At 56.3% G+C, this 22,417-nt stretch overlaps 2 protein-coding genes and 1 pseudogene across 5 annotated transcripts in view; 1 reads left to right on the top strand and 2 right to left on the bottom strand.

Annotated features, from left to right (window-relative positions):
- TBCD (tubulin folding cofactor D) overlaps positions 1 to 11,110 on the bottom strand; it is a 150,233-nt gene extending 139,123 nt beyond the window's left edge. For 2 of the 3 annotated variants that reach the window (XM_081028702.1, XM_081028703.1), the window contains exons 1-6: positions 10,799 to 11,110; positions 9,821 to 9,871; positions 8,200 to 8,297; positions 7,170 to 7,271; positions 5,720 to 5,866; positions 3,357 to 3,412 (exon numbers count right to left, since the gene is read on the bottom strand). In XM_081028702.1, coding sequence (XP_080884828.1) covers positions 3,357 to 3,412; positions 5,720 to 5,866; positions 7,170 to 7,271; positions 8,200 to 8,297; positions 9,821 to 9,871; positions 10,799 to 10,982 — 638 coding nt within the window. In that variant the 5' untranslated portion in view covers positions 10,983 to 11,110. Of the gene's footprint in view, positions 1 to 3,356; positions 3,413 to 5,719; positions 5,867 to 7,169; positions 7,272 to 8,199; positions 8,298 to 9,820; positions 9,872 to 10,286; positions 10,368 to 10,798 lie in introns of those variants that run through there. The other variant, XM_081028704.1, reaches the window with a different exon arrangement.
- Positions 2,213 to 2,605, top strand: LOC308488709 (large ribosomal subunit protein eL42-like; annotated as a pseudogene). Its single transcript has one exon. The product of its transcript is annotated as a large ribosomal subunit protein eL42-like (transcript).
- Positions 11,111 to 12,251: 1,141 nt separating the features above from the next.
- On the bottom strand, positions 12,252 to 20,681 carry FN3K (fructosamine 3 kinase). The gene is made up of 6 exons (XM_081028553.1): positions 20,236 to 20,681; positions 18,295 to 18,446; positions 17,247 to 17,338; positions 16,824 to 16,906; positions 13,469 to 13,591; positions 12,252 to 12,677 (listed from the first exon to the last, which is right to left on the bottom strand). The coding sequence occupies exons 1-6, from the start codon at positions 20,374 to 20,376 to the stop codon at positions 12,339 to 12,341; spliced, it is 930 nt and encodes a 309-aa protein (XP_080884679.1). The 5' UTR covers positions 20,377 to 20,681; the 3' UTR covers positions 12,252 to 12,338.
- Positions 20,682 to 22,417: the final 1,736 nt, after the last annotated feature.

Genomic DNA, 22,417 nt, shown 5'->3' with positions numbered 1-22,417 from the left:
ACAGTGACACAGCAGGACGCTAACACGCTGAGATTCTACATACACAATGAACACAGAAAAAGACAAAAAATACAGCATGAGTTTTGTGCACTACAAGTGTGTGGGGTTTTTTCTAGTTTTCTATGCTCCAAAATTTCACCTTCTCTACATGAAACACACCTTGCTTTTATGATGAGATAAAAACGTCTGCTTTTAAAATGAATGTGATCACTGAGGGTCAAGTGAAACTAGGGTCAAGGCCTAGTTTCCACTGAGTTCTATAAAGGAACACCTGAATCCAAGCGTCTGGGCGTCAGCATGACGTCAGGACGGACGTGAATGCAGCCTCGGGAAAGGTTCGACCACTAACGGAGCAGGTGCAGCAGGCAGGACTACAGCGGCCTGGGGCTGAGTGCACGCGCCACAAGACAGGTGGGCAGCTGAGGACCTGGACGCTTGGACCGCTCCACACCCAGGGCCTTCCTAGGCAGAGCCGCCAGCACACTGAGCTAGGAGGTGGGCTGACCTAGAAGCCCTCAGACGTCCGCCACTCAGCGCTTCTGCCCAGCGCAGAACCGGCTGCAGGGGCTGCCTGGCAACCGCGGGAGCAGCAGGAGCATTTTTAACCGGCTGCAAACGGGGCAGCGACCGCAAGGAACACTGCCCGCGCCCACCACCAGAGGGCGACGGAGAGCCCCGCCAGTGGCTGAGCTCACACAGGTCACCTGTCCCTCGGCCACTGCAGGGCTCTGGCTGCCACCTTGCCTCGAGGGCACTTGAGGGGGCATGAAGACTTAGGGTTTCACCTCCTGGGCCCCCACATACTCAGCATCACTTTGCCAAACCATCAGTAGTTTTGGTAATGAGAAAGAATAAGACACAGGTGTTTTTCATTTAACAAACCTGGAAAACATTAGTAAGACCAAACACACGGTTGGTAAATATGGGGAGAAGGGGACTTCCAACGTATTCAATCTTTCCAGTAATTGCATTTAAAACTCAAATGCTTGTTCTGCTTCTAGGAATTCATCCCCAAGCATCAACCAGAATGGTCCAATTTATGCAAAATGCTCGTGATGGTATGGATTTCACTACCAGATGGCAGGGCAGTGGTCTACGTGTCCCGTAGGAGGCTGGGGGACAGAAACGTTCACAGCACCATCATGTTTGGGAAGAAGAGTGAAGGAAGGCCCTGGTACCAACACGCCTGGGCTCCACATGCCACACACAGTGGCAGCACAGAGGTCAAAAGCAGCTCCATCTGGGGATGAAAGAACTGAGTTTTATCTTGTACCTTATACTCTCCTCTTCCAAAATGCACATTTCTTTCACAATTGGAAAGAACCCCATGCTTCTCGTCCTTGTCGAAACCATGCCTGTCAGGTCGGTCCCCCCAGGGGATGTGTCTGAGGCAGCTCCCGTGTGTCCCTGTCATGCAGGGTGTCATGTGGGGTCTCAGCTCCCGCTCCCCACATAAGAACGCAGGACATGGTGAGTCCAAAAAGGAACACCCACGGAGCCATAGATAGGGGAGTCATACCACTATATTCTCGCTGGTGGCTGGGTTGGAGACACAGGAAGCAGGAGCCACACGATCCGCAACCCGTCGTCCTCTTCTCTGCCAACCAACCTCACTTGCTGGCTGCAATCCACGCTTGCTAGCTCAGCCACCCTCTTCTTGCCAGCCCCCATTTGCTGCTAGCGTAGCCACAGCAGTTATATTAGTGGCCAATGGCTCACTGGTTACAGCTGACGGCCATCCCACAGTTGATGGCCATTTACTACCCGAGCCAGCACCTTTCCATGTGAGGCCGTGTGAGGCCAAGAGCCTGGAACCTGCACTCCTGGCTCTGTCCCCACAGCCCATCCTCACTGCGAGTAGCAGCTTCTCACGTCCAGGCTCTGCCCTGTGGTCCCACAAACATCTCATCCAAGCCCTCAACTCCCCTAGAAACTAGATGTTTCTCCTCCCCCTTTGTGCAAGGTCATAGCTGCCACCCAAGCATGAGGCGACCCAGAGCCCATGAAGGTGATGTCTGTTCCCCAAACTCCAAAGATTTTTAGAGCCAATTTTCAACTTTCACGAATGGAGATGGAACCATAAAAGCCAAACTTTCTAATTAATTTACTCTATATACATATTTAAACCATGTCGTACAAAAGGTTAATTTAAAAAACCTGCTTCCGATACTTCCATTTCCAGCCCAGCCTCTTTCTTTCTGTGCAGATAGCGCTCTCACAAACATGGTGAAAGTTCCTAAAACCCGCCGGACTTTCTGTAAGAAGTGTGGCAAGCACCAGCCCCACAAAGTGACACAAGAAAGGCAAGGATTCTCTGTACGTGCAGGGAAAGCAGCGTTATAACAGGAAGCAGAGTGGTTATGGTGGGCAGACTAAGCCAATTTTCCGCAAAAAGGCTAAAACTACAAAGAAGATTGTCCTGAGGCTTGAATGTGTTGAGCCCAACTGCAGATCTAAGAGAATGCTGGCTATTAAGAGATGCAAACATTTTGAACTGGGAGGAGATAAGAAGAGAAAGGGCCAAGTGATCCAGTTCTAAGCTTCATATTTTTATCGTGAAGACCATAAAATCTTGAGAATAAATAAAAAAAAAAAACAAAAAACTGCTTCCTTCCATGCTCACATTCCATGGACGTCTACTCAGCTTTCCCGTGTCCGGGCATTATTCAGAGACTCCAGGCCCGCCTGCTGCTTGGGTCATCTCACTATCCTCACCTGTCTGAGGCACAGCCTGTTTTGCAGACAGAAGGTCTGGGGTTTTTATCCCAAACCACAATGCCCCTATCACAGCTCACGCTCTCCACAACCCATAGTGTGAACCGCTTTCTAAGTGACTTTTAAAGGCTCCTCTAACAGCCAGCACCCAAAGCTGAGCTCATGCCCCTGGGGTAACTGCTACACCTCATCTAAATCCACACTCTGCTCACTTGAGGGCCTTCAGGTGACCTCCCTGAGCCCCAACCCAGAGAGAGTGACCTCTGTGAGCCCCAGCCCAGCGTCTGGTCACCTGTGAGCCCCCAACGCGGCGTCAGGTCACCTGTGAGGCCCAGCCCGGCGTCAGGTCACCTGTGAGCCCCCAACGTGGCGTCAGGTCACCTGTGAGCCCCAGCCCGGCGTCAGGCACCCTGTGACCTCCTAACCAGCACTGTCCGTGGTCACATCAGGTTCTGGGGTGTCCTGCACCCCAGAGCTGGTGCTCCCTCAGAGCAAGTGACAGAGCACTGAGGGAAGTGGGAACGACTTCCTCCGGCCTCTGAACCCGCAGCCTTGTCTGAGCACAACACAGACATGTGGGCCACACGTCGAAGGCCTCGGCACAGCACGTGCAGGGCTGCAGTGCGCTCGCGGACACTTACTTGGACACGAGGACGGCAGCTGCATCCCGGGCCTTGTCACTGACAACCAAGTAGGACTGCAAGGAAGGACAAAGGACAGGTGCCGTTACACGCAGTGCCAATCTCCGGGACACGCTGGCTGGCCAGCCCCACACCCGCAGCTTCCCGGAGCCCGGCTCACGGAGGCCACACTCCAAAGCGGCAGCACCGGTCCTGAGCCCGAGCAGCGGCTGCAGCTGCCAGGTACGCCCAAGGCCTACTGCACTGTGCTCACGCCCCTTGAAACACACATTAGCAAAAACAGCCGAAAAATGAAATGCGTATGTGTTGCCCAACTATAACAGAACCAGTGTGCACAGAGCACGCTTGGGGCCCGTCGACATGTAGTGTCAGAACCGTCAGGAGGGCCCCCCTCACATGAGAGGACCTGTGTTAGGACGAAAGGCTGGCTTCCCCTAGGAGGCCCGCCTCAAGAGGCTTTGCATTCTCAACTGCCTTTTCCCCAAATGACACTTAAAAGGTCTTTAATTATGGGCAGGCTTTCTGGACAGCCCCAAACACGGGGCCAAAACTTTAGAAACGTGCTGCCTCTCTCGGAGCAACCCCACTTGGGGACAAGCACACACAGGGGGTGTAAAGGTGCTTCTCACCACACTCCTTCCAACAGGCACAGCTAGAAACACACACAGAATGTCACCCATGAGAGAATTTAGGGCACAGTGGAGCACCCTTTCCCTTAAAGATTAGGAGGGAGGCACCACTTCCTAACATGTGACACTCAGGACGCAGTGCCAGGGCCACAGGGCCACAAGGGCCGGCTCCAAGTGGGCCGTGTGTGGCGAGCACCCACAGCCAAACTGCCAGGGCCCAAGTCTGGGGTCTCGTTTGTAAGAAAATGAACGACCTAAGTCACTTGTCTTTACGCCTGCTGTCTCCTCCGCAAACTGAGGGGACAAACAGGGAGAGGCCTCACAGGCAGCCGCAAAGGCCTGGTATGTGAAGAGTGGTCAGAACAGTGTCTTGCACACTGCGGCACTGAGAGCCTGCTGTGCGGGTGGCAGGCAGACTCGATGACGTGTCGTCCCTCTTGTGGGACTTGCACGGTGACCTGCACTAACCGAGAACATGGCAGGTGTGGGATATCACTTCCATGACCTGCTAGCAGACCCTTATTATTTGCCAGAATAAGCTGCCATGTTGGGGGGCCCACGTGGCAAGGAACGGCCAGTACAGAACTGCCCTGAGGCGCTAATTTCTGCCAACAACCAAGAGAAGTTGGACGCGGACCCTACCTCGGGGAGCCTTGCCGGCAGCCTGGGGAGACCCTGGGAGGGGGCAGAGCAAAGCCAGGCCAGACTCCTGACCCACTGAGACTGTGAGATGACAAACGTATGCTAAGCCACTCAAGTTCAGGGTGGTGTTTTTCACAACAATGGATACCTGGTACAATGCTCTGTTTATACCCACAGCATTTACATCAGGAGAAGCTGGAATAACATGTACAACTGGCATCTCAGGCACCAGAATTGGAGAGACTTTAACATCTCTGTTGCTTCTCTTTATGTTCTAGTTTTCCTACAATGGTCATGTATTATTTACGTAATGTTGAAAGTTAAATTAAAACTAAATTAAAGGGCCGGCCCGGTGGCTCAGGCGGTTGGAGCTCCATGCTCCTAACTCTGAAGGCTGCCGGTTCGATTCCCACATGGGCCAGTGGGCTCTCAAAGACAAGGCTGCTTGTTCAATTCCTCGAGTCCCACAAGGGATGGCGGGTAGCACCCCCTGCAACTAAGACTGAACACAGCACCTCGAGCTGAGTTGCTGCTGAGCTCCGGGATGGCTCAGTTGGTTGGAGCACAGGCTCTCAACCACAAGGTTGCCTGTTCAACTCCCGCAAGGGATGGTGGGCTGTGCCCCCTGCAACTAGAAAACGGCGACTGGACCTAGAGGTGAGCTGTGCCCTCCACAGCTAAGACTGAAAGGACAACTTGACTTGGAAAAAGTCCTGGAAGTACACACTGTTCCCAATAAAATCCTGTTCCCTTTCCCCAATAAAATCTTTTAAAAAAAAAAAAACTAAAGTAAAAATGGACTTGTACTTTCTCTTACCATTGGCCTCTGAAACCCCTTACATCATTATTATGCTTAACAGAGTCTGCAATATCTAGAAGGAAACGAGATTTGCCAAAGTAATTCATCCTGACCTGGTATGAATTACCACAATTTCAAAACAGGTTATGAAACGCAATTCTACGTCACCAAAAAACAGTAACAGCAGTTGAAGACACACATAAACGTCCAAGTGTACCTAATTAAACTCTACACGCCAGCACGAGCATGAAAGAAAGCCGTGACCAGCAGGAACCGTCTGCAGCCGCACTCACCTCTGCTATCTGGAGGATACGGTCCATTATCGACACTCGCGTCTGCCCAGGCTGAGTGACCAGGTTCCCATCAAGGCGTGAAAAATCGAAAGGGATCAGGCAGGCCACGGAGAGCCAGAGGAGAAGCATGTAGCGGGTCTCCCAGGTCTGCGGAGTTAAACCAAAGGGAATTGACTTGTGTGAAGAACGGAGGGAGCCGCACGCCCCACTCAGCCCTGTTGCCCCCCCCACCCACTTGGTGCCCATCACAGGCCCTTCAGACGCCGGCGACCTCAGAGCCTGGGACGCAGACAGTCAGCTCCTTCCGTGTCTCCTGTCCCCGTCACACCCTGTCCTGGATTTGGCTGCCTCAGCCAACCAAAGAAACAGTAAAGTGAACAGGGGAATTCTAACACATCAGTATGACAGCTTTTCTTCACTGGCGCCCTTGAGCGTGCACTTAGCCTTTTGAGAAAATGGAAAGCAGAGAAAAAGATAAAAAATGGAAGACTTAAGAAGAAAACAATTCTCAACTTCCCATCAAAGGTGAGTGCCCTTATCTTCAGCAGTCCCTACAACGAGATTCCACGCTGGCCCTGGCACCAGGCCCCGAGGCACAGGCGGCAGAGCAGGGGAGGCTCGCCCACGTGCTCAGCAGGAATGAGGCACGTGCGTACTCACACGCCCTCCAAGCAGTCGTCACGCACCGTGTGCAGAGCGGGGACGAGCGCCCCCACAGCCAGCATGCCTGCAGGTGCCACCGCGGGCATCGGGACTTGGTTCCAGGAGTGTTCCCACAGTTCCCTGACTGACCCGGGGACTCTGGCCTCAACTGTCTGCACAAACCCTGTGGCTCAAGCTACACATCTCCTTTCCTCTGGGAGCCTGAACGTCAGCATGTGCTCAGCAGGGAGCACCCACAAGTGGCCCTAGAGGAATCGGGGCACTGGTCCCTGGGACCTGCCGTGGCAGATGACTCTCCACACGTGTCGTCACAGCTCGGTGCTGGGAGTTACAAGTGTTCTATGGGACCCACAGGGGAGAAGACTCTGGAAGCTTGCTGCTGCTTTCCCTGGACGTCACCCATGTGCCTGTCCCTTCACTGACTCAGCAGCAATTAATCATAGCCACAGGGACAACTGTGTCCCAACTCCTGGAGGGTCCTAGGAAATCGTCACACTTGGGGGTGGCCTTGTTGACCCCCAACAGTTATATTTCAAATTTAAGAAATAATTATCACCACAGTAGGTAGGCATACTCCTTCCTTTATAAGGGACATATTTCACAGGAAAATAAAGTAACATATATAAGAAGAGAAAAACCAAAACAATAAAAGAAATGAGTGACACAAAAAGCGTAGTAAGATAAAAGTGAAAGAAGCAGAAGGTGAAGTCGCCAGTGCAGGAGTGGAGAAACAAGGGGAGGAAGGAGAAGAGCGAGAGGGCCGAGAATGAAGAGGACGAGCACTCACTTCATGGTCTCTCGGGTTCTGATGTGTGAACATGTCTAAGACAGGCTGAACATCAGCTACTTCATGAGGAAACAAACGAAGAAATGTTTTATATCCTCGAACCTATCAAACAAAAAAGGCACTGAATTATTATATAATTAGAAACAGAGAAAGCTGCAAAATTATCTTTTTCCTCATGAAAAATCAGCACATACAGAACCCACTGACCACAGAGAATCCCCTCTTACAGTGACACGCTTTAGTAAGACGGAACAAGAAGATTCTCTCTGCTTAAGCCATTTCATAATCGCATATTCTGTCCCAATCTGACTGATAAATCTTCCACGTGGTTCATCAGACACAGGTATGTTACAAACTGAAAAGTTTTGCTTCAGCCTTGTTTCTATGACTGCCCTCTGACACTTATGAAGAGTACGTCCTGAAGAACCTCGAGGTCCCCAAATTCATTACGGCTTCCACAAGATGCAGTGGCCGACACCTTCTCTGCAGCTCGCTGCAGAGAAGTGTGCCCACAGCAGCCCACCCCAGCACACTCCCATTAGCCGAGGGGCTCTCTCCACCCCACAGCTGGCACGACAGCAACGTGTAGCCCTCAAAACCACAACCCACCGGAGCCGGAGAGGCTCGGAGTCACTTGCACGGTCCGAGCCCACACAGACTGACTGAGAGTCTTCATTGTAACACGGTCCCCAGGACATTCACCTGTAGGTAAGTTTGAGGAGCACTTCTATTTCCTTGTAAACAACTTTTCCGAATTAGTCATGTATCTGCCTCTCTCTTCCTTTCTGGCTAGGTGGTACTCGATCCATTCAAATGATGCAAAACGCTAAATATCTTGCACCTTGTTGCAGCCTAAGGACCACCTGGATCACTAATATCTAATCCCCAAAATAGGGTAAAAAGAGAAAGAATAAAAGCCACAACGTATGTGTGTGAACCGTCCTTCAAAAGAAACAACATCTTGGAAGGTACCTTCTGGACCAACTATATTGAGTGTTCTGCCGACTATGAACTGCTTGGTAACTGTTACCTTGGTGATGATGTAAAGAAACTTAAAAGCCAGATGCCCAAGATCAGCTGGGGAGGTCTGGTCTTGCACGATGCCCAACAACAGGTTCATCATCCATTCTAGGGAAACAGACAAAACATTTGCCATAAAAGTGAACATATGACGGTACAACAAAACGCCAAAGAAACAAGCATTTATTTAGAAATGTACGAACGGTTCAATTTTAGTAAACCTGTACAATCCAAATATCAATAGAGCTAAAGGAAGAAAAAAAAACATTTTCACCTTAAGTTCCTAAAGGGGCATTACATTCATTCTTCTTTTAACATGCAGGGAAAATCTTTTATTTTTAAAAAATGTTCTATCTCAAATCAATATCTAATACCACGCTTTACAGAAGATACACGCTACAGCTACCATGATTTAGCAATGACCTGGAACTAACCAATGTAAAGACAGAAAGGATTTCCAGGTATAAAGGAAAAACTGATATGAACTGCCCTACCCACAAGCACTAGGAAACTGGACAAATATATGACAGATGTATTTCCAGACAGTGGAACCACAGGCCATGCATGGTAACAAACCACGTGGGACCTGCAGCGGCCAAGGTTGGCCACCAGAAAGTAAGTTTCAGAAGTCAGTACAGGAACATGGGACTCAGGCAGAGCAGGGACTGAGGTTCAAGGAGGCTGAGTCAGCTGAAATGTGCAGGGCAGAGGGCCAAAGGGGGAGAGGCTAGGCAGACGAGCTCGAGAAGTCTGCAGAGGTCCCCCCAAGTCTTTGGCCCAGTTGTGCACAGGGGTAGTCTGCAAGCCTGGGTGAGAACCACCATCAATCACTGAGGCAAAGAGCTTGCCCACCCAGTGCTCACACAGGGCCAGCCAAGCACATGCCATCGACCCAACTGCAGAGCTCACACTAAAATATACATGACAAGCAAAACATGTGTTAACTGCAGCAAGGAAAAACGCAGCTCAAATACACCTGCCCACAGGCTGCAGGGACAATGGAACTCACTCCACTATCACAGGTCCACTAAACTGACCAGCCAGCCCTGCTAACAAATAAGACCCGGGCACTTCATCCCGACACCCTCTGCCAATCCGTACGCACACACATGCACGCACCATACAAATACTGTCATGCAGGGTCTCTGGTCCCACTCCTGCACAAGAATGCAGGATGTGGCTAGGCCAAAAAGGAACACCCACGGAGCCATAGACAGGGGAGTCACACCACTATATTCTCAATGGCGGCTGGTTGAGACACAAAAGCAAACATCCGCCAGTACCCCAACGAGGGGTCTTCCCGCACCCCCATCTCGCTGGTGGCTGGGAAAGACACTGGAAGCAGGATCAACACGATCCGCAATCCACCGTCCGCTTTTCTGCCAACCAACCCCCATTTGCTAGCTGCAATCGGCGCTTGCTGGCTCAGCCATGGCAGTTATAGCAGTGGCCGATGGCTAACGAGTCACAGCTCACGGCCATCTACTACCCGAGCCAGCACCGAGCCCGAGAGCCTGGAAACTGCTCTCTGGGACTCTGTCCACACACACACACTGGCACCGTACACCAAGGCCTCTGCGATCACGTGTAACTGAATGACCAAAATCAAAATCATCTGCTGCTGCTCTTACCGAGGTGGGGGTCCAACAGGTGAGGCTGCTCCTGGTACTTGTCCATTATCACTGCCAAGAGAAAGAGCGTGACAATTACCACCGCTGAGGCAGACGCGCCAGGAGCTCGGAGCCCCTGCATCCCCCTCACCGACTTGCACTGCGTCGGCCGGGCCGGCCAGCTCGGCACACCGCCCCCGGTCTTGTCGGTCGTCTCCCACGTCCTCTGAACCCTGCCTCGCCCCCTCCCTCCGTCCTGTTCGCAGCCAGCCCTGCCCTGCCCTCCCCTGAGACACACATCCCTCCCGCTCCTTTAATTCTCCCGACAGACCCAGCCACGTGCCGGGCCACCGTCACGCACGACCCCAGTCCCGGAGCCTCCGGGCGGCTGAAGCTGCCCTCCTCGGACCCCAGGAGCGCCTCCCTGGCGTCCCCGTCCGCCCGCGTCCCGCCCGGCAGTCGCCTGGGAGTGAGGACGCCGACTAACAGCCAGAGCAACAGCCTCGGAGCCGTCAGGCCACCGGCCCCGCTCCGGGCCGCGCTCGGCCGTCGTCACCGCGAACGGGGAGCGAGCGGTGCAGGAACTTCAGCCGCAAGGACCCACGAAGACGGTCTCGCTGCCTTGGAAACCGCGCGCTAAGCAGGGGCCCCCGGGCCGGAGTCGTCAGCGACCCGCTGGGGAACCCCGCACACTCGGGCGTGACAGCAGCGACCTCCCAGGGCCGCCGCCCGCGCCCGCCGCCCACGGCCGGGGGGCCCGCAGCCGGAGCGAGGGACGCGCGAGGCCCCGTCCGCCGCGCACCCAGGCTGAGGCCGGCGAGCCGCCGCCCACGGCCCCGAACGCGCGCCGGCCACTGCGGCCACCGCGACCCCGCACGGCCGGGGCGCCACGTCCCCCCCACGCCCCGCGCCGTGCGCACGGGGGGACGGGCGGGCTCCCCAGGCGAGCGCCGCGCGGGGAACCAGGCCGGGCCGCCTCGGGCCCGCGCGCTCACGCACCTCGGAACCGCTCCAGGGCGCCCTCCCGGGCCGCGCGGTCCCCGAGCAGCGCCCGCAGGCGGCCGAGCAGCGCCCGCGTCTCCGCGCCGTCGCCGAACGACTCGAGGGCACCACCGCGGGCCAGCGCTCCGTCCTCCGGCCCGTCCTCCGGCGCGCCCGCGGCGGGCTCCTCGCTCAGGGCCATGCTCCGCGCCCGGACCGCGCCTCGCCGAGCACCGGGACGCGGGACGCGGGACGCGGGATGCGGGACGCGGGACCACGGCTGAGGCAGCGGCCGCAGCAGCCGACGCAGGCCCCGCCCCGCGACCTCCGACCTCGAGCGCCGGCCCCGCTACGGAGCGCGCCTGCCGTCAACGGAGTGCGCGGTGGGCGGAGCAGAGCCCGGGGCGGGGCTTGGCGGGGCGGGGCGGGGCGGGGCTTGGCGGGGCGGGGCTTGGCGGGGCGGAGCCGGGCTCGCGGGCCGGACAGAGGCCTGAGCGAGGCGTGCGAGGCGGAGCCGGGCGGGGCTGTGGGGGCGGGCGGGGCGGGGCGGGGCGGGGTGCGCTGGCTCGCGCGGGGTCCCAGGAGAACACCCCGGGCCCGGGCCCACCCGTGGCCACCCCACCGTGCGTCCGCAGCCGCCCGGGCCGCCTCTGCGCATGCGATCACGGCCATCGCATCCTGCAGGCGTGAGTTGTGCCCACGGTGGCCGTCTGTGTCTGACGTCGGATGCTGGAAGGGTGCATTGGGGTGGACCCTCTAGGAAGTCTTCACCAGGCTCGCGTGTGTGCGGTGGGCACGAGGCTCGCTACACAGCCACACTTTACAGAGAAGAGAAACTTAGGCGCCCGTACCGCCACGAAATAATGAGTAATTACTTTGGAATGATAATGGCTTCACCTCCTGACGTTTGAGTCAGACGTGGACCGCTGCCTGCCCCGCAGACCCTGCCCGGGCACCGCCTGCCTCCAGGCCCACGCCTTCGGCGGTGACAGCCCTGATTTCCAGAACTGGCCACCTGGGACATCCCACTGCCAAAGCTCTCTCCCTGCCTGAACCCTGCTCTTTATCCAGCGGAAAAATGGAGTGCAGGTGAGGGCCTGGGCAGTGGGTCCGTCCACACAACATTGGGGACCCTTCCTTCCACCTGTTACACCTCAAGGGCGGACTTGGAGCCCACTTAGCCCCAGAGGCACCGCTTAAGAGGTGGGGCCCATCTGGTCCCCAACTCTGCCTGAGCCAAACACAGTAGCCCTGAGTCCACAGGGGGGCGTGACACCAGTTTCCCCGCAGGCAAACCCCAGATCTGTGTGAACTTGTGTACCACTATCATGAAAATATCCAAACAACAAATCCCTGAGCTTAGGAGATGCAATGGGCCTGTAGGAGGCCTTCCAGGTGGTCTGGGCGCCCTGTAAATTAGCCCCACTGCTCGGGGGATGGAGACGCAGGTGAAACTAAGACACACAGCCGCTCCATCCCGGAAGCCCCATTGGTTTATTAGTCCCGAAGCTGGGGCTACCGGTGCTGCCCCTAGTTATTTCCCGCAGGCGGGTGGCTGCTACTTGAGAAGTTTCCTCATGGTGCTCAGCGATGGGCTCCTGTACTCCCTCCCGAAGTGGTTCCAGTGGTTTAGGAAGTTAAAGAGGTGGTAGACCAGCAGCCGCTTGTCAAACCCGGGCGCCTTGGGCATCTTCTGGTAGTAGGCAGTGAAGAAGGATCTGGGGAACCCCCCGAACATCAAGGCAATTGCCAGTTCAAACTCAGAATGGCCATAGAAGGAAGCCGGGTCATAAATAATGGGCCCCGAATCGTCCTCAGCCACATTTCCTGACCAGAGGTCCCCGTGAAGAAGGGCAGGGACAATCTCTAGGCCACAAAACAGATCCGGAATCGTCACCTAAGGAAGTAATTGTTGGACACAGTTATCAGGGGACTCTGAGCCAATACTTAGAAATAAGCACAGACGGCCTCGTGTCTCTGTGGGTTCAGGCACGGCGCCATTCACCAGGGCCAGAGACACACATCTGACTCCAGGGACTGGAACCTTCCTTGTCTCACCATGGACCACGGACTATCCAGTGGTGTCCTACATACAGTACGGAGCCCAGAGAGGATGTTTTGATTGTCCTGTGGAGCAGGAGCCGTATCACCTGAGGGGAGTGTTTTGTATGCAACTTAGCAAGCTTTCTCCACGACTCTTATTTCACAGCACATGTGTATCTGGACCACTTTCGTTTCCTACCAGTGACTTCGTTAATGAGTTAAAGCACATTCCTCCGACGCATGCTCACCCTAGATTGATAGGCCAGTTCTGTTTTTAACATTTTGAGAGTTGTGTTTTGAAACTAGTTGCAGCTGCTGCAATATCTGCTCTAAGAGATGAGACGCTCGTGCTTTGGCAGAAAGGAAGAAGAGGGTAGAAGTGGGCAATAAAGTAATAGTGAGTGCCACCTTCACAAGCCAGGCACCCATGTGTCACATGAGCAAAGTCTGAGGTTAAGAAGTTCCTGGTGAACCAGCAGGCGAGAGGCCACACGCAGGTCCCACCCCCTCCCACGGCCCCGTCAGGCCAGCCGTCAGGCACTACGTGTCCACGACTTGGCCAGCTCCGCTCCAGGGCTCTGTGGTCCCCAGTCTGGCCCCACACAAGTGTGGCAGTTACGCTCAGAGCGTAACTGCTGTGCCCACCTGGAGCTGTGACCAGAGCTCGCGTGCCTCCCGGTCACCATAGGCCTTCTCAATGAGGTCCAGCTGCGCTTGCAGCCGGTGCCGGATGAAGAAGGTGGACCAGTCATCCTGCCACTCGTTCACCTGGACAACAAGGAAAAGGAAGCTGGTGTCACAGCTGGTGTCATAGAGACGGTGCCCAAGCCCTGGAACAGCAAGTGTTACAGCAAGCCAACAAGGCAGGTAAGATGGGAGTCTTACAAATACCCAGTTCATCCAAAAGAGGGCAGATACAGAGGAAAGGGGAGACAAAGAACAGCTAGGATGCATAAAAAACGAATTATGAGATGACAGACTCAAACCTAAGCATATCAATGAGCACACCGGCGTGAGTGGTCTAGATACCCACTCAAATGGCAGATGACGGGTGGGGAAAGGAAGCAAGACCCAAGTAGAAGCATGGATGAGAAATGCACTTCCGACGTAAAAACAGAAACAGGTTACAAGGACAGGAAAGATACACAGCGTGCCGTCGCTCATGAAAAGCTGAAGTGGCCGTGTTAACATCAGACAGAGCAGATTTCAGAGCAAGGATAAGTACCACCAAGGATAAGGAACAGAAATTCGTTTCACAGTGGGAATGGGGTCAGCTGATGAAGAGGACACAATAACCCTACATGCTTATGCTTACGCCCCCGAGCTCATGACTAGACGCCCCGTCATTAACCAGGGGAAGCAGCCTCAGTGAGAAAACATTTCACTCTCCACACTGGCTAGCCCTTTAAAAGCAGAAAATACCAAGTGTGGCAAAGATGTGGGACAACTGGAACTCACACACTGCCAGTGGGGATGAAGAGGTACGGCCACTCTGGGGAAGAGTGTGGCAGTTTCTTGAAAAGTTAAATATGAACCTATCGTATGACCTAGTCATTTCCATCTCAGGTATTTCCCCAAGATAAATGGAGCACTTGTGCACACAAACTCTTGTACACAAAGGTTCATAGCAGTTTTATTTGTGAGCAAAACCTGGAAACCACCCAGATGTCTGCCCATCAACAGGTGAACACAGAAAAAGGATTGGTTTATCCATGCAGTGGGACATACTTGTGACACACACGACAACAGGGGTGAATGTCGAAATGATTGTGCTGAGAAGCCAGAACAAGAAGAGCACATATTGTATGATTCCATTCATGTGAAATCCCGCGAAATGCAAGCCTATCTATAGTGACAGAAGGCAGAAAGCATTCCGGGGCATGGACGGGCTGGAGGGAGAGATTACAAAAGGCGCGAGGACACTTCTGGGGGTGATGGATATATATACTCATTGTCCCGACTGTGGTGAGTGGTTCACAGTGTACACATGTCAGAACTTACCAAACTGTATACTTTAAGTAGGCGATTTGTTTTGTGTCCCTCAGACCTTAGTAGAGCTACTTTTAAAGATGCAAAGCTTATACTATTTTATACAGAGTTTTATACATTGTGCAACTCCCGAGGGCAGGAACGTTCTGGAGAGCAGAGCCACACTCCTTGGTCAGCGTCCTCAGCATGGCGACACTCCCTGTGCAGGGTGCTGTGGCCGCTTAGCCCTCGGGTCACCCCCTTGGTGCTAGGAACCCCTGGAGCAGGTGGGAGGCCCCTCCCCAGACAGCCTGAGGTGTTCAGGGGGGCATGCCCTAGTTCCCCACCAGGCCTGTGTCTGAGGCTCTGTCTGCCTTCTGGATGGCCAGGTCACAAAGACACAGAATGAGTGTTGGGAGCTGGAAACCCGCATTGGCTAGCCCAGTCCCTCCCCCAGAACAGAGGAGCCATGATCCCCTCCCCCACGGGAAGCCATGACCTTCCCCTGAGCTGCCACAGGCAGGGCCAGCTGGGTGCACAGCTGAAGTGCATTTCTTGTGCACCTTGACAGGGGGGCAGTGTGGTGTGGCAGGTAGGGCCCGTGCTCTGAAGCCAGCCGGTGGGCCAAACCCTGGCCTTCCCATCCACTAGCCGCACGACCTCAGGGAAGTCCTTTGGCTTCTCTATGTGTGCGTCCTCCCCTGTAAAATGGCTCAGTGATGCCACCACCTCGTAGGTTGCTGTCACCACTGGATGAGTTGAGTTGGCTAGAGCACTTAGAATGGTGCCGAGCGTGTAGTTGTGTCACACGACCCCACCGGTGGTCCCACTGGGGCACAGGGCAGTAGGTGTCTGAGAAGCCTGCCACCACCCTTGGGGTCGTGCCACCAATGGCTGCCGCCCCCCAAGGAGTGGGGAGCCTCCTGGAACTTGGGGCTAATCCGAGGCACTACCCCAGGGCCATCATGTCGTAGCACCGGGAAGCATGTGTCTTCCCAGGAGCCTCGCCCCTACCTGGCAAGCTCAATGATCCTGGAGTCTGAAGGGGCACGCAAGGGCCACCCTGTCCTCACGGACCAGCCCTTCTCACCTGCTTCACACACTGAGATTCTGCGTACGATTTCACTCCTTGGTCGGAAAAGCCACTGTGTGAGGTCAACCAAGTGTCTGGAGACCCCGCCACTCATAAAATCAACATCTGCAGCAGGACAAGCCTTGCTCAGCCACACGTGTGGGGACCGCTGTGTCTGCACTGGTCACCAGCCCTAGACAGGGGTGTACTCAGCAAGGGAGCCGGCTTCTGCAGAGTGGGGGGTGCTAACAAGCCCCACACATGAGGGCTGCGCTTGGCTGGGACCCCGAATCTGCCTCACACTTGCCCTGGTGACATTAAACTGGGAGCACCGCCCTCTGCCCACACCACCGACAGACACAGAAGGCGACTGTGCGATTCCACTGGTATGAAATGCCCAGAATAAGCAAATCCATGGAGACAGGAAGAGATCAGTGGTTACCAGTGGCTGAGAGCAGGGGAGTGTGGCAGGCCCACTAGTGGGCATGTGGTTTCTTCCTGGGGCGATGACAATGCCCTAAAATTAGACAGTGATGGCGGCCGCACACCATGCGTGTACCAAGAATTGTCCACTTTAAAGTAGCCGAGCTGGTCGTGTGAGTTACATCACAATAGTTCCAATCGTTGTTTAAAGCCTCCAGGCAAGGGACGCAGCAGCCAGGACCTAAACCCTGACCTCGCACACTGCTTCAGTCACCACCCGCCACCCTTCATCACATGCCCTCTGGAAACGTGGCCTTTGCACCTGCTTTTCCCTCTGCTTTGCTGCTCTTCTGCCTGCCCCCACCACCGCCTCCCACCCCAGGTATCACAACGCACCGTCCGCTTTCAGAAACCAGGTGGTCAGTCTTCCTGGTGCCTGGGGAGCTGGCACGCTGGCACAGACAGGGCTGGCTGCCCAGCACAGGGGCATTGGGAATGGCCATCAGCTAAGCAGGGCACCCTCACCCAGGCACTCACCTGCGGGATAAAGCCGCAGCACGTCACCGTGTGGAAGCCAAACTTGGTCACATACTGGGGCTCGCCGCCCTCAGCCCTCCGGCCTGTCAACAGAAAGAGATGTCATCTTTCTTGGAAATGCTGGACCCAGCAGAGGGCGGGCGGGTGCCAGGACAGGCCTGGGCTGCCCTGCTGGAATGCGGGTGGGCAGAGGAACCACAACGGGCTAGCGATGAGCCGGCCACTCCCGCCTCAGCACTCTGGATGGCAGGGCAGGGGTAGAGGACTCGTGGGCCAATCCTACGTGTCTGCCAGCTCCACCAAAATTCCCATCTAGCAACCTTGTTTTCACTGCATGTGCAGAGGGAGATAGTGCACAGCCCAAGGGTCCTGAGACGCCTCCCCCCAACCCCTCCTGGGGCGCACGAAAGCGCCTGAACGCACCTACTGTGTGCTCCTCCTTCCTCCACTTGTCCCTGAGCTTCTGGTTATACAGGTGCAAGTCTGCGACCTGGTCCCCGAGTTTTGCTGCCTGACTGGGGAGAGAAGAAACGCAGCCTGTTCACGTCAGAAACAACGGGCTAACATGCTCCAGTTTTAGAAATGTCTGAAATACCCTAAAAATGACTGCCCATGCTCTAAAAACTGAGAAATGAACTGCAGGCAACGATCCTTTCCAAGACATGGAGCAGCCTCCAGTCACCGCGCGTGGGAAAGCAGAGGGGCTGCGTAAAGAACTTGGAGCTGCCGGGACGTGGGGACATATGCGCAGAAGGTCGTGTTAGGTAAAAAGCCAGCTCCCAATTTGGGGGAGAACAGATGCAAATCACATATAAGAAAAAGAGCAGACCAAAGGGGCGGGGGTGGGGGAAGAACCAAGAGGGTAAAGGGGGTCAAGTATACAGCAACAGACCGCGGCCAGCCACTGGCTCGGCGCACATGGGGCGTGCGGCGTCTAGGACGAAGCTGTACCCCTGAAACCGATAGAACGTCATTAGCCAATGTCACCCCCAAAAATTTAGGCACACTTTTCTCAAAAGACCAGGATGACAACCATACACGAAAACGGCAGCGGTGGCTGGTCCCTGCTGCTGGGATTGTGGGTGGCTTTATGTCTTCTTTACACGAGTTTGTATTTCCACCTTTTTTTTACAGTGAATACTTTTTACACATACTTTTAAGGACCTCAGCTGATTCCTAGACCAGACGCCACTGTGCCAAACTCGAGCTGGGGCAGGTGCACTCTGCACCACAGGCAACGGGCAGTTCAAACACACTTATTTGCTGCGGCTTCACTGGAGCCAAACTTACCTAAAACAAGTGGCACACCAGAAAGTAAGAGCTGCTGGTCACCATTGAGAGTGGCAGGTGGGATCGCTGCTCCACATACACACATGCACACGCACACCCCACATGTGCCTACACTCACACAGACACGCACACACACCCCACATGTGCCTACATGCACACACACGCACGCACACATTCTCACCTGCTCAAGCCCCTCATCTTCAGATACTCCATCACAAAGGCAGCCCCGCCTCCTGGCAGGTCGAACACCTTGATGGGACGCGGCGTCCTCACCAGGCCCGTGCTCCGGAGGGCCTCCAGGCTGGCCATCTCCCCCTCAAACATCTGCCGGGCCTGCACCAGAACACACCATGAGCTCGGGTTCCAGCCAAGGCCTCTACAGCCAGGCTGTGGCTCGCAACCCTGGACAGAAGCCACGGTGAGGGGACACAAGCACCCAGGGCTGTCAGTTACTGAAAACGGGCTGGGGAGCAAGGCATCGACCCCTCAGAGAGTGGGTGCGGCATGGCTCCTGCACATAGGACACATGACCAGGACAGGTGGGGCTGCAAGGCTGAGGTTGAGCTGGGGATTGGGGGCGGGCAGGCTGCTGATGCCCCTGTAGGAAGCACTTGCTCTGAGAGGTGGGGAGGTTCCGGGGGTGCTGGGGCACTGTGGGGTGCTGTGAGAGCCTGGGTCAGTGGAGGGGCTGAGCTGGGCCTGAGACGCTTCCAGGTTGCCTGCCCCCTTCACTGCCTCCTTCACTGCCTCAAGCAATCACAGCAAAGGGAGGAGAGGCCTGGGGTGGCTTGCCCCAGGGACTGGGGGCGGGAGGCGGTCCCAGGTGGCTGGGCCAGGCCTCCATTCCAGGGCCCCTGAGGCAAACACCAAGCAGGGCCTGCAGGCTGCGAAGGAGCCCTGCACCCCGCCCCGAAGCAGGACAACAGCTTTCACTGGGCCCCAGGAGCTTCCCATTTCTAAATCATTTCCCACAAACATCCCAAATTTAAATTAGGCGGACTGTCGTCTAGAGACACTCTACCTCAGTTATAAACGTGCTGGTTAATGTGTTTTGTGAGCAGCTTGGGCTAGAGACCCAAACCTGGGAAGGAGTCAAAGTGCCTCTGTCCACACAGCAAAAAATTCATCCTTTAATTCTAAGTGCCAGAGGGGAAAATGAGGCAAGGTGTCCAGGAAGCAGGGAGCGTCCCAGAAGCAGGGAAGGCCGCACTTGTCCCCTGTTGTCACCTGCTGTCATGCGTTCTTTGAGCCCTTGCTATGAGGGTTTCAAGGGTGAACGGTCCCATCCTGGAGGGGCTTTCATGGTCCAGCTGGGAAGGTTCCAGGGGCCAGGGAGAACCTAAAACTTCTTCCCCGAGGGTGGGGCTAGCACGCTAAGGGATTCTGGTTCTGAAATCAGACTCCTCGCCAGTCCCGGTGCCCACAGAGCAGCGATGCTGGGCCAGTCCCACCCCTGTGCACCACTCACGTGGGCAGTGCTGCAGGGGACCAGGAGGGGTCTCACTGGGTTCCCTCCAGCCCACAGAGCCCAAGGGGAGTGGCACTGAGTGGCCTGCTGTCAGGGCCGCTGCACACACTGTGGCTAACGCCCTCCACTTGTAAAGTGCTGTAGTTTCCACATATAGTTAACAGAAATAGTGTCAGCAGGCCATGGAAACCAGGTCCAAACACAGGGACGCAAGCCTGGTCTTTGGGGGTCTTTGGGGGGGTCCTGGCCCCTTCCCGCCTGGCCCCACCTGCTGAGGAGCACAGGCAGCTGCTGCGGGAAAGCCAAGCCCAGAGCTGGGGCCAGAGATTTGGCAGAAGCAGCCACAACTCCAAGCCACTCCAAGCCGTACCTCCCTGGTGCTTGATGGGCACAGAAATTAAACCAAACAATAACAACTCAGGTGCAAGGCAGCTAGAATATATCCTACAGCTGATGAAACCCCTGATCCCTCCGAACATGCCTGGGCCCTGCTGGTCCTGCAGCTGTCAGCCCCGGGCAGGCTGAGCCCAGGCAGCGACGCCAGGCCGGCCGCGAAGGGGCTCCTCGTGGCGCCCCCCCAACTGCGGCCCTCCGGCCAGCACCCCCCTCCCTCACCCACCGCCCCTCTCCCACGCGTCGCTCCAGCCCCCGCACCTGCGTCCTGCGGTTGACCTTGACAAACACAGGGCCCGCGTCGGTGTCGTAGGCGCGCCCCTCGCTGATGCCGCCGGCGCCCGGGCTCCCGAAGGGCCGTAGGGTCGCGGTGCGCAGCTCTGCTCGCAGCAGCTGCTCCATAACGGCGGGGAACACGGGGAGGGACGCGGGGATGGCGCAGACTGCGCGGCCAGGCCTCTGTCCGCGGGGAGGCGCCCGGTCCGCTCGGCCCACGGGTTCTGAGCTCCCGGCGTCCCGCCTCTCGGATCCGCCTCCCCAGCCGGGCCACCGCCGCGCGGTCCCTACTGGGAGGGGGCGCAGTCAGGCCAGGCGTGCGGGGCAGAACCCAGCCCTGGAGGAAGGGGGGGGCACAGAAGTGGGGGCGGTGCCCTCCCCACGGGCCGGTCAGCGGGCCTGCACAGCTGCGGGGGGGTCCACCCACCGGGGTGGCTCCGGGGCCTCTGGGACCTGACCTCCCTGCGCAGAGCTTCCACGAACTCTGACAGGACCTGGGCACAGCCCAGGAGAGACTGGACTGGCGGCTGGGGGTCTGGGTGGAGTCCTGCCAGGCCCAGGCACTGCCCAGTGACACCCACTGCTGGTCTTGGGTTTGCTCAGCAGGGTGCCTGGTGCCCATCAGCGATAGAAGCTGCTCTGGGGCGTCTGATACCAGGCAGCTGACCCACCCAGCGTGGGGCTCCTGATAAGAGACCCACCGCCTGGGTAAGGAACTTTCAGAACACACATGTGCACATACACACACACACATGCACGCATGAATGCATGCGTGCACACGTGCTCAAGGTCACTGCGAGGAGCGGGGGGGAGGGAGAGATGGTGGCCTCCTGCAGGAAGGGCCCCCTGTGGCCTCCCCCACAGCTGTTCTGTCTGTGGCTCTTTGCCCAAGCAGGGTCTGAAAGTGGCAGGTGACAGCCAGGCAGTGGCACATCTTACTGGTCCCAAACTCAGGCACACGGGGCTGCTCCCCAGGCCTGCTGGCTCCCGGCTGAGTAGCCCTGGGTCCGAGCGCAGAATCGTCAGCATGACACATGCCAAGGGTGCCCTTGGACCACACGACCACCCCGCCCTCCTCTCAAACCTGCATTTGAGTTTGGGTTTGTGACCAGCTCAGCTGGGACAAGTGACTTGGGCACATTCAGGTAGCCCAGTGAGCTGTGAATCCCCTCCCCACCGCAGCCAGTCCCATGATCCTCCAGTTCTCCGAGAGCCAGAATTACAGCTGCCAAGGTGCAGAAGGCACCTCTCAGCCCTATGTCGAACCTGAACGTGGGGCTGAGTTTTCAGAACGGCGTGTGGAAGGGAAATGTGTCTGGGAGCTGGCTCTGGGTGGTAGGACTGGCCAAGGTACCTGAGGGTCACCCTCCTGCTTCCTCAGACCCCCGACTATGAAGATGGAGTCCAGTGGCACCAAGAAGGAAAACACAGCCCATAGCCGGGCAATGTCCCATTGCTCTGCGTAAAGCAAGCCTCAGGGGAGACTTGTAACACTGCTCAGAAAAGGCCACCAGGATGGCAGTGGGGACCACAAGCCCCAGGGCCATCACAACAGCCGGTTCTGAACCAGGCAGCCAGAGCTGGGGCGGGGTCCCGAGGCCCTGGCTGCAGCCTGGGGTGGGCAGGGGCCGTGGAGGCTGTACCAGTGTCAGCGCTCGTCCATCATCCCAGCCTCCACCAGAACTGCCCTGGGAGCACGCCCCTCAGGCAGAGGGCTCCCCTCACCCCAAAATGAAGAGCTTTAATATTCAGACCACCAAGATGAAATGTCGTGGCAAATTTGATAAAAACCAAGAAGTAAAACTGACACTGGGGGAGGGAAGGGGCAAACAGAGGCTGCGATGGAAAGGCGCCCAGCATGCCCGGTGGGTGGGGAAGGATACTGCACTCATAAGAGACAGAAGGGTGCACACCAGCTTCGGGCCCTTCAGAAGCCAGACGCCCGAGTCCATGAGACCAAGTTCCCCAAGGCTTTCCAAGAAACAGGGTTTGCTCTGCAATGTAAACAGTGGGGTCCCACGGGAGGGGAATTCTGCCACTGCCACCTCCTCGGAATTCGGAGATGGCTGTGATCCGGCCGCTTCCTACAGCACTCCGATCGCTCTTCGCCGAACCTCACGGGTGACAGCAGTTAAACCGAGCCCCAGTCAAATATTAGGTAGTCCCC

The sequence above is a fragment of the Rhinolophus hipposideros genome, assembly GCF_964194185.1.
Source record: "Rhinolophus hipposideros genome assembly, chromosome: 20".
Classification (NCBI taxonomy): Eukaryota; Metazoa; Chordata; class Mammalia; order Chiroptera; family Rhinolophidae; genus Rhinolophus; species Rhinolophus hipposideros.
The sequence above is the reverse complement of the archived record's forward strand: the minus strand, read 5'-3'. Positions and strand labels throughout refer to the sequence as shown.